Consider the following 15,538-nt stretch of genomic DNA (forward strand, 5'->3'; position numbering starts at 1 on the left):
GAGGCCGTGCTGCGTGTGTCTGTTATCTGATTGGACGACGGAAATGCCATTAATTTACGCACTGTTACGTCAGGCGTAAGGTCAAGAGGAACGAAGCATGGCCGCTGTGTTGAGAGGGTCTCGGTACCTGGTTGGAGGGTGTTGCAAGCATGTTGACTTTGCAGTTGGTAAGGAGAACTAACTGACATCGTGTACACATTGTGCACGGCGCATTGCTTACTTTACAAGCTTAAGGTGTTACTTGAAGACTCTTCGTGACGTGAAAACACGACTTTCCCATGAAATGTTGTAAGAGAAGTTTGAGTGAATTATCGCCACTAGACTGGGTTTAGTTTCTGCTCCTGCAGGACCTTCAGTTCACAGTTTACTGCTGAAGAAGCTTTTCTTTTAAATTTAAGTCGTGTTTGCGCGCCGAAGCTACGTGCTAACAGTCAGTGCTCTCGTCTGCGAGATTTCAAAACGATAAATTTGTCCGCATATGCCTTTGTGTCCCTCTGTGTCCCGTCTCTTTGGTTAAGGTACATTATGTAATCTGTCACAATGCAATCTGTAAAGTTAATTTCTCTGCAGTAAGATGGAGGTGGCTCTTTGTAGCCCTTTAAACAGATGAGCTATAGATGAGCTCTGACTGTAACCCGACAACGAGTTTTTACCTGAAAAGAAAGAAATCCTTATTTATGTAATTTGTGTGCGTGCTCTTTTAGTTCACACACAAGGCGTTAGTTTAGATGCAGTATTGCGAGAGAACTAATTATAGTAAGACAACCCCAATGAATACCCTTTTGTTTGTGTTTTTTCATTGAAGATTGTACTAAAGGTTATTTCGTTGACATGTTAATTTTAACTTAAAACTCAACAAGCACGCTGGTCTTTAACAGCAATTTCCTGTTATCTAGAAATCGCTAAGTAAATACCGAAAAGACTTTATACCATCAGATCAGATGACTTTGGGCTGAAGGGCGATTAGACTGGAACTGCAAACCCGAATGACACATGTTACATTACATCTGAACAAGGTATTTTATTATGAAGAAAAAACAGAGTGCACTCGCTCAAGAGTGCAGCACTCCCTAATTGAGGTGATTGTAAAGAAAATCTGGTGCTCTTTGTGATAGGGCAGGTCATCACATAGGAATAAAAAGCATGACTGTCCAGTTTACTTAGTCTGAAAGTCCATGGTACAGGCTTTCAATCCAAAAATGCATCTCAGGCACTCTGTATGATTTTTAAACACAATCAGAGTTCCTTGGATGCATTTTTGGACTGCCAGCCTGTACCATGGACTTTCACACTTAGTAAGCAGCCACTGCTTTTTATTAAGGTTTTTCATGACTTGGATTGGACAGCTTTTTTTATTTAGTTAGTTTTTATTTTAATGATTTGTAAAATACAAACTACCTAAGAGATTACACACAGCTTTGGGGGTAACAAGGTATTTTGTTTAATTACAAGCGAACATGCATTTTTGTCCTTAATTATGTGACAAAGATCATTGATCAATTTGCCTGTGTGTTGCAGTCTCCACAAGGTCTATGGCCTCGAAGACATCAGTGGGATTTGTCGGTCTGGGCAATATGGGAAACCCAATGGCAAAGAACTTGCTGAAGCATGGATACCCAGTCATTGCTACTGATGTGTTCCCGGAGTCTTGCAAGGAAGTGCAAGAGCTGGGCGCTCAGGTGGGAATTCAAAATATGCACAAGCCTTTAAATGTTTTTTTTTTTTTTTCACATTTTCACCTATGAAAACAGGTAAAAAAAAAAAACCCAAAAAACCACTTTGTGATTTTGTGTTTTCTCAGATTGTGGACAATCCTGCTGAGGTAGCAGACAAGGCTGACCGCATCATCACCATGCTCCCCTCAAGCCCAAATGTCATAGATGCGTACACCGGACCTAATGGCATCCTCAAGTAAATTTTGATTTCTATTTTGATACATAAATAAAAACCTCATGGATTAAAGTAACACTCTAAATCATGTTGTTTTCTCAACAGAAAGGTGAAGAAAGGCTCCCTACTCATTGACTCCAGCACCATTGACCCAGCTGTGTCAAAAGAGATGGCTACTGCTGCTGAGAAGATGGGGGCAGTTTTTATGGATGCACCTGTGTCAGGAGGTACATTTTACATATCTGACCACAATATAGGTGGTATAATATCTATTAAAATTCACTGCCTAATCTTGAAATGTACTTCTAACAGGTTATCAGGTTAGCCTCCACCTAGCCTAATACATAGGTCAGGGAATACTTTTCTCTTTTTAAAGGTAACAATGTTTAGATTTGGTTTAAACTATTTCAGAGAGGTGTTGATTCACCTTTGTAGTCATTTTTTAGGCAGATATGGAATGCATTACTGAATGGGGTTTTTGATATTTATCCAGCCCTTACTGAAATAATGGGTGTAGAAATACTGCAATTTTCAATCAACTTGCAACTGAGTGTGAACTTTTTTTTATTAATGACAACATGCCTTATCTGTTAAAAGGTTTGTTATTCTGGAAAAAAATCACTCTAACCATTTAAGCATTGGTGATTAATCAACAGATTCTTTTCTTAATTAATTGTGTGGTCTATAAAATGTAAGCAAATAGCAAAAAAAAAAAAACCCAAATCAAATTGTTGGTGCCCTGCTGCTCACCAGGTAGAGCATGTACCATTCAGGCTGAGTCCTTACAACAGCGGCTCAGGATCAAGTGTGTTCCAGGGCTGTTTGCTGCAGGTCCTTCCTTATCTTACTTCTTTTCATGTCTTTCTCGCTATGGCAATAATGCACAAAAAAATGCCAGAGAATCCTGCCCCTAGCTCCTAGTGTCCATTGTGACCATGACTCCTCCTTGTTTTGTCATACCATTAGTCCAAAACCCAAAAACATTTAGTTTACTATCATATAATTCTGAGAAAACCAGAAAATGTTGAAGGCTCAGTGTTTAGGATTAAGAGGCATCTAGCAGTGAGGTTGCAGAACGGAAACTTTGCCAGTATGCCAAGCATGACAACTACAGTGGCCAATGCAAAAATGCAGATGGCTCTATCTAGAGCAGGCATTTGGTTTGTCTGCTCTGGACTACTGTAGAAACTCCATGGTGGATTCTGTGAAAGAGGACCTGCTCTTTATGTAGATACAAAGGTCTTATCCTAAAGTAACAAAAACATGATGATTCTTAGTTTTCAAGTGATTTATGCACTAATGAAAACATAGTTATGAATATTGTATTCAATTTCTGTTACTGTATTACCCTAAATTCTACACACTGGACCTTTAAAATTTGAAACAAGAACTTGTGTTTATTGAATTTCTGCTTAAAAGGTTACTTAAACAATTAATCCGTTATTAAAGTAGGTAGTTGCAGATTTAATTTCTGTTGCTCGATCAACTAGTCGTTTTAGCTCTACATTACTGGAAAGGCAGTTTCAACAATCTATCTTGTATGATCATGTGTTGTGATATGTGTTACAGTATATGTACTGTATGTGTGGAATGCAGGGAAGGGACTTTTGCTCTCGGGGGAACGCACTAACTCAATTCACCCGCTGCCATGTCAAGTTGAACTGTGAATAGACACTGGCTTCTAGCAACTAATTTTTTGACGGTAGAAACTTTTGCAAAAGTCACATTTAATAAGGAACACCAACAGTATCTATCTATGGAAGTAAAGGAGGAGCCATGTCTGCATGCCCAAATGTTCCAAGCTGTACACGTGTGTGTGCTCTGTGACTTTCATGGGGGTCCACACAGAAACACAGTTTGTTTGAACTTGGCCTCGTCAACGTCAGGACAGCCACTTTCTGTGAATGGATTTCAGTCCATTTTATAGCCTGGCCCTAAAGATTAGTAATGATTTATGTTCTTCCGTCCTGTGGTAGTGCACATAGATTAAAGTTATCCAACTTTCCACCTTGAACTTGTGTGTGTGTGTGTGTGTGGTGCCGGCAGTTTAACTAGTGCAAACTGAAGTATATGTCATACTTTGATATATCACGACCTAAATGAAACTTTTTTGAACATTGCAGAAATCAAAAGTAGTACAGTGGCATGGTAGAGACTTTTTTAATCCAGTGTGGTTAAAGTTTAGACATAAAAGCACACATGGTTAATAATTGAGTCAGCATGTGTCTGATAGTTGTTTCTTTGTGTGAAAAAAATTGTGAGGGCCATCTTTTATTTCTCCTCAGACTGGAATTCATACCGTAGAGAGTAGAGGGCTGAAATCACAGACTGGTCAACAGGTGGTAGAGAGGTGAAATGTGTATCAAGAAGAAACTTTGTATGTGGCAATTTCCTGGAGAAGATTATACTAGATCTCTGATAGGAAGTGATGTTCTTGTAGACCTTCCTGAGGAGCAAATGGATTCTGTCTGACAAACAAAGTCTGCCTGTAATGTGTTTTTTCTTCTCTTAAATAGCGTGGCGTAAACAGCAGTGCTTATCAATTCTCACTTAAAATGCATGAGTGAAGTTTAAGCATTTGCAGTTAACAGGAATGCTTCCACTGGAGAAAATCCACAAAATTTACCTTCTGACAGCTTCGGTATTTTTACCAAAGGGTGTGTCACATATACAGTGAGCACAAGTGGTCTCGTATGAGAGAGATCTGCACCTTCTGTCTGCTTTTGAACAACGCGCTGGATATTTTTGGACAGGTCTTACTGGTTTTTGTGTTACAGGTTATGTTGTAACTTGTTCCTCAGATGCTTTAGAAATTAGTCATTTTTAAAGAATTCATGTTATCAATCATGAAAGAATTATTATGAGTTGCTATTATTAATTACTTGCCTACATACGCAGCTGCTTAATTATTTGAGCTCAGATTTATTTAGCATCTCTACTGTAACAAGGACAACACATTCACTATCAGCTTTCAGTGTTATGCCGATTCCTCATCTTGATAATTGTCTTCAAATTCTGAAAGACTACAAGTCTGTTAGAAGAAAAATAAGTTATCTATTGTAACAAAGCTATTCATCATACTACTTTGAAATATTGTAACTACGAATGGTAGAAATCGTTGTCACTTTGACATCTTCACTCAGTTGGTACATCTTGCTTTTTACATTTCAGTATATTAAAAAAATGTTGCCATTCTGCATGAATTTTGAAACCATTATCCATTCTTGAGTTATTTCTCAGCTTGACTGTAACTCTCACCTGTCTCCAGAGGCTCAGTCATTCTAGATTCCAGTTTGTAGAAAACGCTGCTGGCAGACGGCTCATGAGGACCAGGGAGGGAAAATTGTAACACCCATCTTGGCTTCTCTCCATTGGCTTCCTGTAAACTTAAGGATTAATTACAAGACTATGTTGGTGAATTTCTTGGCACCCATGTGGCTTGCACCTGGTTATTCAATATAACTGAGCTTTTAACCCCATATGAACCTGAATACGCCATCGCGCGTACAAATTGATTTAGAAATGGCTGTTTTTAAATCTAGAAAAAAGCTGACAAAGTTTTTCCAACTCTGTCCCAAAACTTTGGACTGCCTGGCCAAATAAAGACAGGCAACAGTTTATTGTCCTCATCTAAATGCTTTTTCTGAAGACCTTTTTCACAGACTCATTGTAAACACCTAAAGTGCTACAAACTAATTTAATATCTTACGCCTTGCTATTTTTATGTGTTTATTCTTATTTTTTGTATGTAGAATTTAACCCTGCATGCTATACTGTTTTCTCATTTGTACTACTTTTTAAGTAAGGTACACAGTTATTTAGTTTTCATTCATAGGTAGCTTAAATTGGCAGAGAGTTAGTCCTTGTAGTTCCAACCTACTACAGGAAATGCACCCATTTTTCGCAAGGGCATGCCCCTACATTTATTTATTTTTTGCCTGTACTTGAAATCATTAAATCTATTTTGTAGCCAGGTGATTGTTCTTTTTAGAGGTGTATATTTATTTTTATACTATTTCCTTTATTAAATAGCATGCAGAGCTGACAGGAAACGAGTGAAGAGAGGGGGGAACAACAAATTCTCTGGTTGTACCGCACCTCAGTGTTCCAAAAAAGCTTTGTCAATCAGGTGGAGAAAGGGTACTGAGATAGAATGAATAGACCCATATGGCTGTTGTCAGACAACAAAACACTTAACGTCTTTGAGGTTTTTCGACCTTTCATGCTGTTACACTGTGAACTTCAGTGTTACATCTCTAAAGAATTTAAAGTTCTTTTGTAGTTGCTACATTTTTAAAAAATCACAAATTGCCAAACATATAGGATGGTAGCTGCTATTACAGCTACTTAAAGAAGGCTTCTGTAATTGACTATGATTACTTTTAACATGTGATTGCTTATAATTTCCTTTTGTTCACCACATTTCAACCAAGGATCACTATATACTCTGCATGCTTGCACGTGGTTCATGTATATGAGCACCATTTTGCGTTTTTAGGTGTGGGTGCTGCCAGCTCGGGTAAACTGACTTTTATGGTCGGAGGAGCAGAAGAGGAATTTACTGCAGCCAAAGAACTGCTCACCTGCATGGGAGCTAACGTGGTGTACTGCGGTCAGGTCGGAACTGGACAGGTATGAACAGATATTATACATTTTTAAGAACTGTTGCAATGCATTTGTTTTTCAGATAACATGCCAGGGTTTTTATAGTGTTCAGTGTGTAAAGATACAGCAGTGTGTGTGTGTGTGTGTGTGTGTGTGTGTGTGTGTGTGTGTGTGTGTGTGTGTGTGTGTGTGTGTGTGTGTGTGTGTGTGTGTGTGTGTGTGTGTGTGTGTGTGTGTGTGTGTGTGTGTGTGTGTGTGTGTGTGTGTGTGTGTGTGTGTGTGTGTGTACACACACACACACACACTTGGTCAATTGTTTAAAAAACTGAAAAAATTGGAGTCATAAAATACAAGTAATTTACGTGGTTTGTAGGTCATTGAGTTCACTGCCATCTTGTTACAGGCTGCTAAAATCTGCAACAACATGCTTCTAGCCATTGGTATGATTGGGACCTCAGAGACGATGAACTTGGGAATCAGGTAAACACTCTCTTGGTTACGATAACATAACATGCAGTCATTTTAAATTTTGGCAGTAGACACAGCAGCTATACACTTTGTGTAAGTAACATTGGATTTGTCTTCGCTCACAGACTCGGCCTTGATCCTAAACTGTTGGCCAAGATCCTGAACATGAGTTCCGGTCGGTGCTGGTCCAGTGACACCTACAACCCCGTGCCTGGAGTCATGGAGGGAGTCCCTTCTGGAAATAACTACCAGGGAGGCTTCGGCACTCAGCTTATGGCTAAGGTCAGTTTAATGACCTGTTACACTGAACAGAACTCTGTTTCCTAACCCTGCGATGATTTTTTACCATTGGTGTTTCCACAAACATTTTATCCTCAGGTTTGACCTTGTCTTTACAAATATGAGGAAATAAATATTCTATTGGGGTTTAAGAAAGCATCGATACACTTGAGTATTGCAGTTGCAAAGTTTTGATACTGTGCCAATGGTCAGAAACACTAATAATTTTTTATTAATAGTTTATATCAAAGGTCAGAGGAGACAGCAGGGACCTCCGACTACATGTATTGTATAAAATTTACTAGCACATTCCTGGGGCTACAATAACATGTGTGTCGGTCTAATGTGCCTTGTATAAACATACCTTTTTTGGCGCACGTAGTACTAAGCTATCAAAATAATTATTAACAGATTCATATATTAGTACATCATGTTTTAATAATAAAAGTACATGAGGAAGACAGTGATTCAGTGGAGGTTACGAGCTCACATGATCATAGGAAGAGAATGGTAAGTGTTAGTCCACCGTCAGTGTTGTGTACTGCAAATGCAAATGTTGTTTGCTGTTTTTTTTGTTTACTTGCTTATTTGGCGGCCCCATTTAGGTAACTCTTAGGACCCCCCAAGGGGTCACAGACCCCTGTTGAAGGCCAGTGGTTTACATGCAAAGATTTGTGGTAGAGGTTCAAATTGTGTTTGAACCCCTGATCACTAGACGGCACTATTATAATCTTTCTTCAGACATTTGACCCTGCCTTTCCAATGTAACTGTTGCCTTTTTAACGTTGTTTGTATGCATATGTCAGTGTGTTCTTAATACTATGACAGTTTTCCTAAAATTAAATTTCAAAAAATGGCAGAATATCTGCCTGCTTACAGTATTGCAACGTATTGAATCGTAACCCCTGTATCATGATCCGTATTGTGTCGCCAGATTCTTGCAAGCGCAATAGCCTTAATGTTTTGTGGCTGTCATAGCTTTGTTTCCTTGATAAATAATTTGTGTCTACTAGCTCCAAGTTTAGAAACATAAAAAGACATAAGTGTATTCATGTTTTGATTTAAGTTTCCATTGATGTACTGTGTATGTAGCTGAGTAAGACAGGAAATAATTTCTCTGCCATATGCTGTGCATGTGACAGGGATTTAAGTGACCGTGTTGGGAAAAAGAATCTCTTAGGTCATGCCACTTAAAATGATGCAGTGAACTCCTCAGCAGTAGTTTACATCCCTCTTAAAAGGTAATCAAGGCCATATTATTGCAACATAAAGAAAAATTCTTTGTGGTGGGTGGACTGGTGGTTTTGGTTTTAGAGTTTTAATTTTCAGCTTTGTTGGTTTTCTAATGTATGTTTGCTTTTCTTTTTCAGGACCTGGGCCTCGCACAGAACACAGCCACCAACACAAAGACTCCTGTCCCTCTGGGCTCCTTAGCGCATCAGATCTACCGTATGATGTGCGCACGTGGATATGCCACTAAAGATTTCTCCTCCGTGTTCCAGTTTCTGCGCGAGGAGGAGGGCCAGTAATGTCAGCCTCCACCCCGTCCACAGCCTTGCCAGGCCTGGCCCTGCACAGGACTAACATAGTGTAGTTAGGGTGCATTTCGCCCCAAGGACTTTCTTTTTCAAAGTTGTGAAAGACATGAAGCCAAGAGAGCTCCAACACAGCGTGACAGATCATGTGAGCACTTCTCTCCTATTGGAAATCATGTTTCCTGTGTGATCTAGCCTTTTTAATATGCAACACTCCTTTCAGTTTTTGAAGCAAGTATACTTTCAGATATACAGAGGATCCAAAAGATTAGACTGTCAAGTAGTGTCAGCTCTGCAGATCTTACTTTTAATGCAAAGAGTCCGGTGGGAATCTGTGGTGTAAGAAGACAATTAATTAGGTCTGTTTCCAACACGGTTTAGTCTCCACATATTTATCTTATGTTTGTGATTATTTCTTTATGTTGCAGTTTTTTTCTTTCCATGGGGGGTTACTTCTCTTCACAATGGAAATGTTACTTTGGGGTAAGAATGTCATATCATATCCTGTTAGGAAATAAAGACAAATTGTGATGTCTTGAACTTTGTTAATTTTCCTTCAATTTTCATGTCTGGATTTGGACATTACATTGAAATAACCTAAAATATTTATATAAAACAACTGGAAGAACCACATTGAGATAGAGATAGCTGCTGATTTGTTGTAGTAGTGCCAAATATTCTGTGTGGGTTGAAATATCTATCATTGATTCAACAGGGAAAGCTTTGTGAGGTACACAGCTTAAATAAGTGACTTTATGCAGTCCACAAACAGGAAAATGCAGCCAAACCTCTGACACAGAGGATGAAGGAAACTTATTCTCATAATGAAAATGCCTATTTAAATTCTGAAAGCCTGGACACGCACTGTACAATATTCCCTCCATGTCTGAGCGCTAGTAAATTAAATAGCTCCCAAATGTTCCAGTTTGCATCGTGTGTCCCACTGACTCAGAAGTCACGATGAAACGTTGAACAAAGCTTGGCTGCAGAGCAGATGCAGCGGCGGGATGCGGAGCGCCGTAAAAAGAAACACGGCGCCACAACTGCTTATGTTGATCCAAACGAAAACGACTAATCAACCATTTTTTAGTTGGGACTAAATCATCCGACACAATTTCCTTGCTGATTAAGATATGAATGTTTTTGGGTTTTTTTTACTGCATCATTATAAAAAAAGTTATAACCCACTGTTGCATCATGCTGCCAGCCTCAGCAGTTGTAGTGATGTGTAGACTTCTATCCCCGGGGCTTAGGCCAGACCAGGAGGGCGGCATGTTTCTGATCTAGTTTGCCAAGAGCCACTGAGGGGCCAAGGTGCCATAGGTCATGCGATCACAAGACAAACCCATAAAAAGTCCATTAAGCACTGGAGGCTAAGAGCTGTGTTGTCATCTACTTGATAGGTACTGCAAACAGAGCAGCACTTCGGTCTCAGGCCTCCAGCAGACTGATACACGCATCATCCGCTGCAGCACGCATCATCCCTCTTGCTCAGTTTATAGCTTCTTTAACACTTTTTAATGAGATTTGCATTAATCGTCTTTTTGTGTGTATTCTCGAGCTCGGTGATGATATAGATTTATACTATATGCATTTTTGCATTTGGTAGTCTATATTTCATTTTGCGAGAAACTACAATAACCTACATGCATCAGCAAAAACTGTTGTTTTGTCGATAAGTTAGTTGAGTAACATCGACAAAAGCATAAGTTAGTTGACCGCTTTTTCCCCCCACTTTACTGTGGGGGAAAATGTGCAGATGCTGGTTTTTTTTTTTTTTTTTAACACGGATGACTTGTCATTCTTTTCCGTTGTCTTATTGAATTCAATCCATATTCTTCCGATTTTTTTAACAGTCGAATTAATGGCAGATGGGATGATAGACCTTAGACATAATGTCAAATTTAAATTTTACCTCATTGTCCAATGGAAAGTCTAGTTTAAGAGTGTGTGCCATTTTGAGGAGAAAAAAAAGAAAAGGGTACTAAATGCTGCATTTTTAGAGAACTGTTAAGGACGCTCATGTAACAGACTCATTAGTGCAAGTCAAAACACTGCCAAAATCCAATAATCAACCCAATTCATAGGCTGATATGTTTTTATGAAACCCGGATGTGTTTGGCTTTGGACTTATATATGTCTAATTTAAATAATGTGATTACAATAGGTCAGAATATTTTATTCTTTCTATGAGTGTATTGAAATTGTTGTTTGAGTTGAAATTGGCGTTAAGGTTTAGACCTTCACTTTTGATGTTAAACATATTATTTGCATGTGATAAATATAGAGTAGCGTACCGCATTATTTTTTTATTTGTCTTAATTGCGCCATCAGCCATCGTCAGTAATTATACCATTTCGGTTATGTGGTAATTTTTAAACACAAAATATTTTCATGTTAAATATTACTATGTGTGTGTGTGTGTGTGTGTGTGTGTGTGTGTGTGTGTTTTGACGACATATTGAAATTAAAAAAGAAAAGAACAAATGAAAATACCTTTTCATTCACAATTCGTGACTTATTTGTACATAGGACATGGATTATCTTTTTTTGTTTAACTTGCTCATATAACAGTTCAGCTGCTATATGTTGAAACAGACAGCCGCCCTCTAATGTGTGAACAACGTAGCTGAGATGATTCCTGTCCAGACATCACTCACTTTCTCTACATTGGTTTCATGCAAAAATTAGGAAAGAAGGCTACTTTTCTATCCAAAATTCAATGTGATTATTATTATTATTATTATTATTTTTTTTTTAAAAAAAGCCTCTCTACAGTCGGTTATCAAAACAATGCGATTAAAACAAAAATCAGACACACATCTCCCCAGTAACATAAAACATTCTGGTGAAATGTAGACCACTGCTCAGTCTTGCCCACAAGCTCTGAACTTGGGCCATAAAGATTTACAGCCTCAAAAGGTGGGAAAACTCTATTAAAAATAAAAAGGTGCTCAAATTTAGGTGGGTAGACATTTCTCTGCGTCTGTGGTCTCACATTAGAAATGTAGAACAAAAATGAACCCTGAAGGTTGAAGCATTATTTACTTTGACACTAATCTGGACCTTTAGAGTGTATACGAATCCACCCACACGGCTTAATGTTTTAGTGCCATATAGGCTAAACCGTAAACAACATTTTATTTTTATTCTTGCACTACATACATGGGAGGGATTTGTTTGAGTATCGTATGTGGCCCAATGCCACATCTACGTTTTTAGCTCTGCGCTCTAAACAAGAGCCCACCTATGGAGGCATTTTACACAGAATGTGGGAGAGTGGAACAACTGTTTATTTTCCTTTTGGTTGATTTTTTTAACTCCAGTAGAAGGGTAATATGAGTCACCTTGAGCTTAATTTTGGCAATTAAATGCCAATATATTGTTGTCATCGCAAAAGTCTGATTTAAAGAAAGAGATGAGAGCCCGTTTATGTAACTTGTCTAAAAAACGAGCAGCTTTCAGCGGTGTTTTTTCTTCGGGCTTCCTGGCGTGAAGTGCATATTTGGCCAGACTGCAACTTTCAACTTGACCTTGGCCTCCAGCCGCGTCTATGAGGAAGAGTGCAGCCATATGTGGCATATTTTGGGTATTTTAGGACACTGTTCTGGTGTCTGTATTTATACTTTGTAGTGCCAAATGTGAGGATGGCTACATTTATTATTATTATTATAATATTCGTTTTAAATGTATCAACAGCATACATATCTGTGTTTATTTGCTTAAAAACGCATGCATAACCGCCCTAAAAGCTTTCCTCTAAAATAATCAATTCAGATAATTGAAGAACATAATGATGCATTTTGAAAATGTCTTCAATTTTGAATGAAAGCACAGCAAAAGCTCAAATCTTTAGATATTAGATCAAAAACATTTCAAATCCACATGACCTAATTATGTTTTGCTTTTCTCCAAGAGCCTCTGCAACCAGAATGGCACGCGTAAATACGCATTTACAAAAAGCATAAATCATATTTTTTTTCTCAACATATTTTACACAGTCCATCGATTAAGCGCTTTTTGATGGCAGAACATGACGGATAAAACTTCTTCTCCATCCCATTGACACTCACTTCGAGATTTCTTTGTAATTATGTAAAGAAAAATGCCTCAGGGCTTCTTTGCGTAAAATATGGATATGTTGATGTGCAGTACATCTTCAGAAATATACAGCTTGATTTGCACTATCTGATGTCTAGACGTTTATCATCTCCTTTGCATATCACGTGTTTGGCCCTGGCCAATAACCTTGCGATCTTTATGTACTCAGGCGTGTTGGTATCGTTACTCTGCCCGAGTCCCTGTCTCTGCTCAGTCGAGGGGATTTTGAAAAAGAGTTGGTCGTCTCGATGTAAGGCATGCTATGACCGCTTCATTACTCCTCCACTCGCACTGGATTGACCCGGTGATGTTTCTCTACGACAACGGCTTGGATGACAGAAGCAAGACCATGGAGGGATTTACTGGAGGCAACTTTGCTGCAAACCAGTGCAGGAATTTGTTAGCGCATCCGACCTCGCTGGCTCCGAGCACCACCTACGCTGCGAGTGAGGTGCCAGTCTCTGGCATGGGGGAGCCTGTCAAACAATGCAGCCCCTGTTCTGCCACTCAGAACTCGCCAAATGCATCTTTGCCTTATGGATATTTTGGCAGCAGCTATTACCCATGCAGGATGTCACACGGCAGCGTCAAAGCGTGCGCGCAGCCCTCTGGTTATGGCGAGAAATACATGGACTCATCGGTCTCTGGTGAGGAGTTTTCAACAAGAGCAAAGGAATTTGCGTTTTATCAGGGCTATTCTTCGGGTCCCTACCAGCCCAGCTACTTGGACGTGCCTGTCGTACCTGCGCTCAGTGCTCCATCTGAGCCAAGACATGAGTCTCTGTTGCCCATGGAACCCTACCAGCCATGGGCCATCACTAATGGCTGGAGCGGTCAAGTTTACTGCACCAAGGAGCAGCCACAGTCAAATCCTTTGTGGAAGTCCTCGTTACAAGGTACTTATATTGTTTTATTAAAACAAAAAAAATGTCATGGGAATGTGTGGTAAAACTTGCAAAAATATGTGCACCTAAAAGGCTATTTTTCTTCACGGTTGTATGTTGATGTATAATAACTCGCCTGAGAGATTAAAAACAAATAGAGAAAATGTATAAAGATTTTCGTTTATTTTCAGATTTAACCGAGCACATTAAAATGTGATACTTTATTTTTTTCCCTCCACAGACACAATATCTGGTGGAGACAGCTCTGTCCGCCGTGGGAGAAAGAAGCGTGTGCCATACACCAAGGTGCAGCTCAAAGAACTGGAAAGGGAGTACGCCGCCAATAAATTCATCACCAAAGACAAAAGAAGGAGGATATCCGCGCAGACAAATCTGACAGAGAGACAAGTGACAATCTGGTTTCAGAACCGGCGCGTGAAGGAGAAGAAAGTCGTCAATAAATTTAAGAGCTCCAGTTAGCTCTGCTGCAACAGGAGGTGAAGGGCCTTCACCTGAAGAAAATAAAACTGTGCTATAATTTATTACATTATGAACGGGTTCTTTGTCGCCAGAGCGGCTCTGTTTTGACCTACACATTTCCTTCCTCACATTTTAATTGGAACCAGTCGATGCGGCCTGTTGACACAAGATCGGAAATGGTTTGCAACATGTTGACCAAGGCGACTCTGCGAGGGATGACTGATCTCCTAAAATATTCACCAAGCAATACAACATTTAGCATGAAGGCACGAGGCCCCGGATAAATCTGCGCTTTTATTCCACTTAGTCTAATTCAAAAATTAAAATCCCTGTAATCAGCAATATTTGTCTACAGTGATGAGCGGAAAACAAATAAGTGGCTAGACTGTCTCCTTCTGTCTGTGATCATCACAATGCAAACATGCAAAAACAAATAATTCGTGAGAGAAAATACATTTTTAAAATTATATTTTAAGCATTCATACGCTTAAGAAAAAAAAGTCTCCATACTTTAGCCTGCAACACTTCAAGTGGTAAACTGCACAAATCAATCTTTTATTTAAACTCCATTCCAAGGTTGAAAAGAGTTCACACCACACCATTTCTATCTAAAATAAGCCCATGTCCATTACTTAAATAGCAAGCATCTGATACAACGTTATCAAACTATACCTGAACATTTCAATAGGTTTTTCCACACTTTGTCCACGTCACTGTCTTTTTTATAAACAGGGTTTTACTCAGAATAACTCTTGTCGAACAGGTTGAACTATGCAATTACTGCCTGTCAGTCAAGAAGAGTACTGAAAACATATGCATATTTAAACATGTAAATACTATCTGACTGCAACTATCTATTATCCCTTTTTTTGACTGCAATAGCCGAAGTTTTTGACAATAAATGTTTGAGAGACGCAATGTGATCTTGTCATTTTCATTCATAGTTTTTTTTTAGTCTAGATTGGACATGTATGCTTCATCGATCAGGGGCAGTGTTTACAAATTCTTTTTATGGAAAAACTGCAAATGGCTACAGCATTATTCAACGAATTGATGAGTGTGTAGGCCAACAGGCCTGCAGAGCTCAGAGTCTCTGCGCTTCAAACATTAACAGTTTATGTCGCCATCTAGTGGCGAAGCTCTGTCAGCACAGCGGCTGCCCATGATGCTAATCTGTATACATGCATCTGCCGGTTCTGCTGTCTCACATGCATGTGTTTGTGTGCAACTATGTGCAAAGGTTTAGTTATACCTATTTATCTTACCGAATATTAATAAAAAGTGTCATATTTTAAC

At 39.1% G+C, this 15,538-nt stretch overlaps 2 protein-coding genes across 2 annotated transcripts; both read left to right on the top strand.

The window, feature by feature from the left end:
• Positions 1-10: 10 nt before the first annotated feature.
• Positions 11-9,317, top strand: hibadhb (3-hydroxyisobutyrate dehydrogenase b). The gene is made up of 8 exons (XM_088084170.1): positions 11-167; positions 1,519-1,679; positions 1,802-1,911; positions 1,996-2,117; positions 6,389-6,522; positions 6,899-6,975; positions 7,089-7,245; positions 8,613-9,317. Exons 1-8 carry the CDS (start codon positions 98-100, stop codon positions 8,769-8,771), a joined length of 990 nt encoding a protein of 329 aa, XP_087940296.1. The 5' UTR covers positions 11-97; the 3' UTR covers positions 8,772-9,317.
• Positions 9,318-13,077: 3,760 nt separating this feature from the next.
• On the top strand, positions 13,078-15,150 carry hoxa13b (homeobox A13b). Its single transcript, XM_042490298.2, has 2 exons — positions 13,078-13,774; positions 14,004-15,150. The coding sequence occupies exons 1-2, from the start codon at positions 13,141-13,143 to the stop codon at positions 14,240-14,242; spliced, it is 873 nt and encodes a 290-aa protein (XP_042346232.1). The 5' UTR covers positions 13,078-13,140; the 3' UTR covers positions 14,243-15,150.
• The last annotated feature ends 388 nt before the right edge of the window (positions 15,151-15,538 follow it).

The sequence above is a fragment of the Plectropomus leopardus genome, chromosome 11, assembly GCF_026936395.1.
Source record: "Plectropomus leopardus strain MGB_pleo_1.0 chromosome 11, ASM2693639v1, whole genome shotgun sequence".
Taxonomy (NCBI): domain Eukaryota; kingdom Metazoa; phylum Chordata; class Actinopteri; order Perciformes; family Serranidae; genus Plectropomus; species Plectropomus leopardus.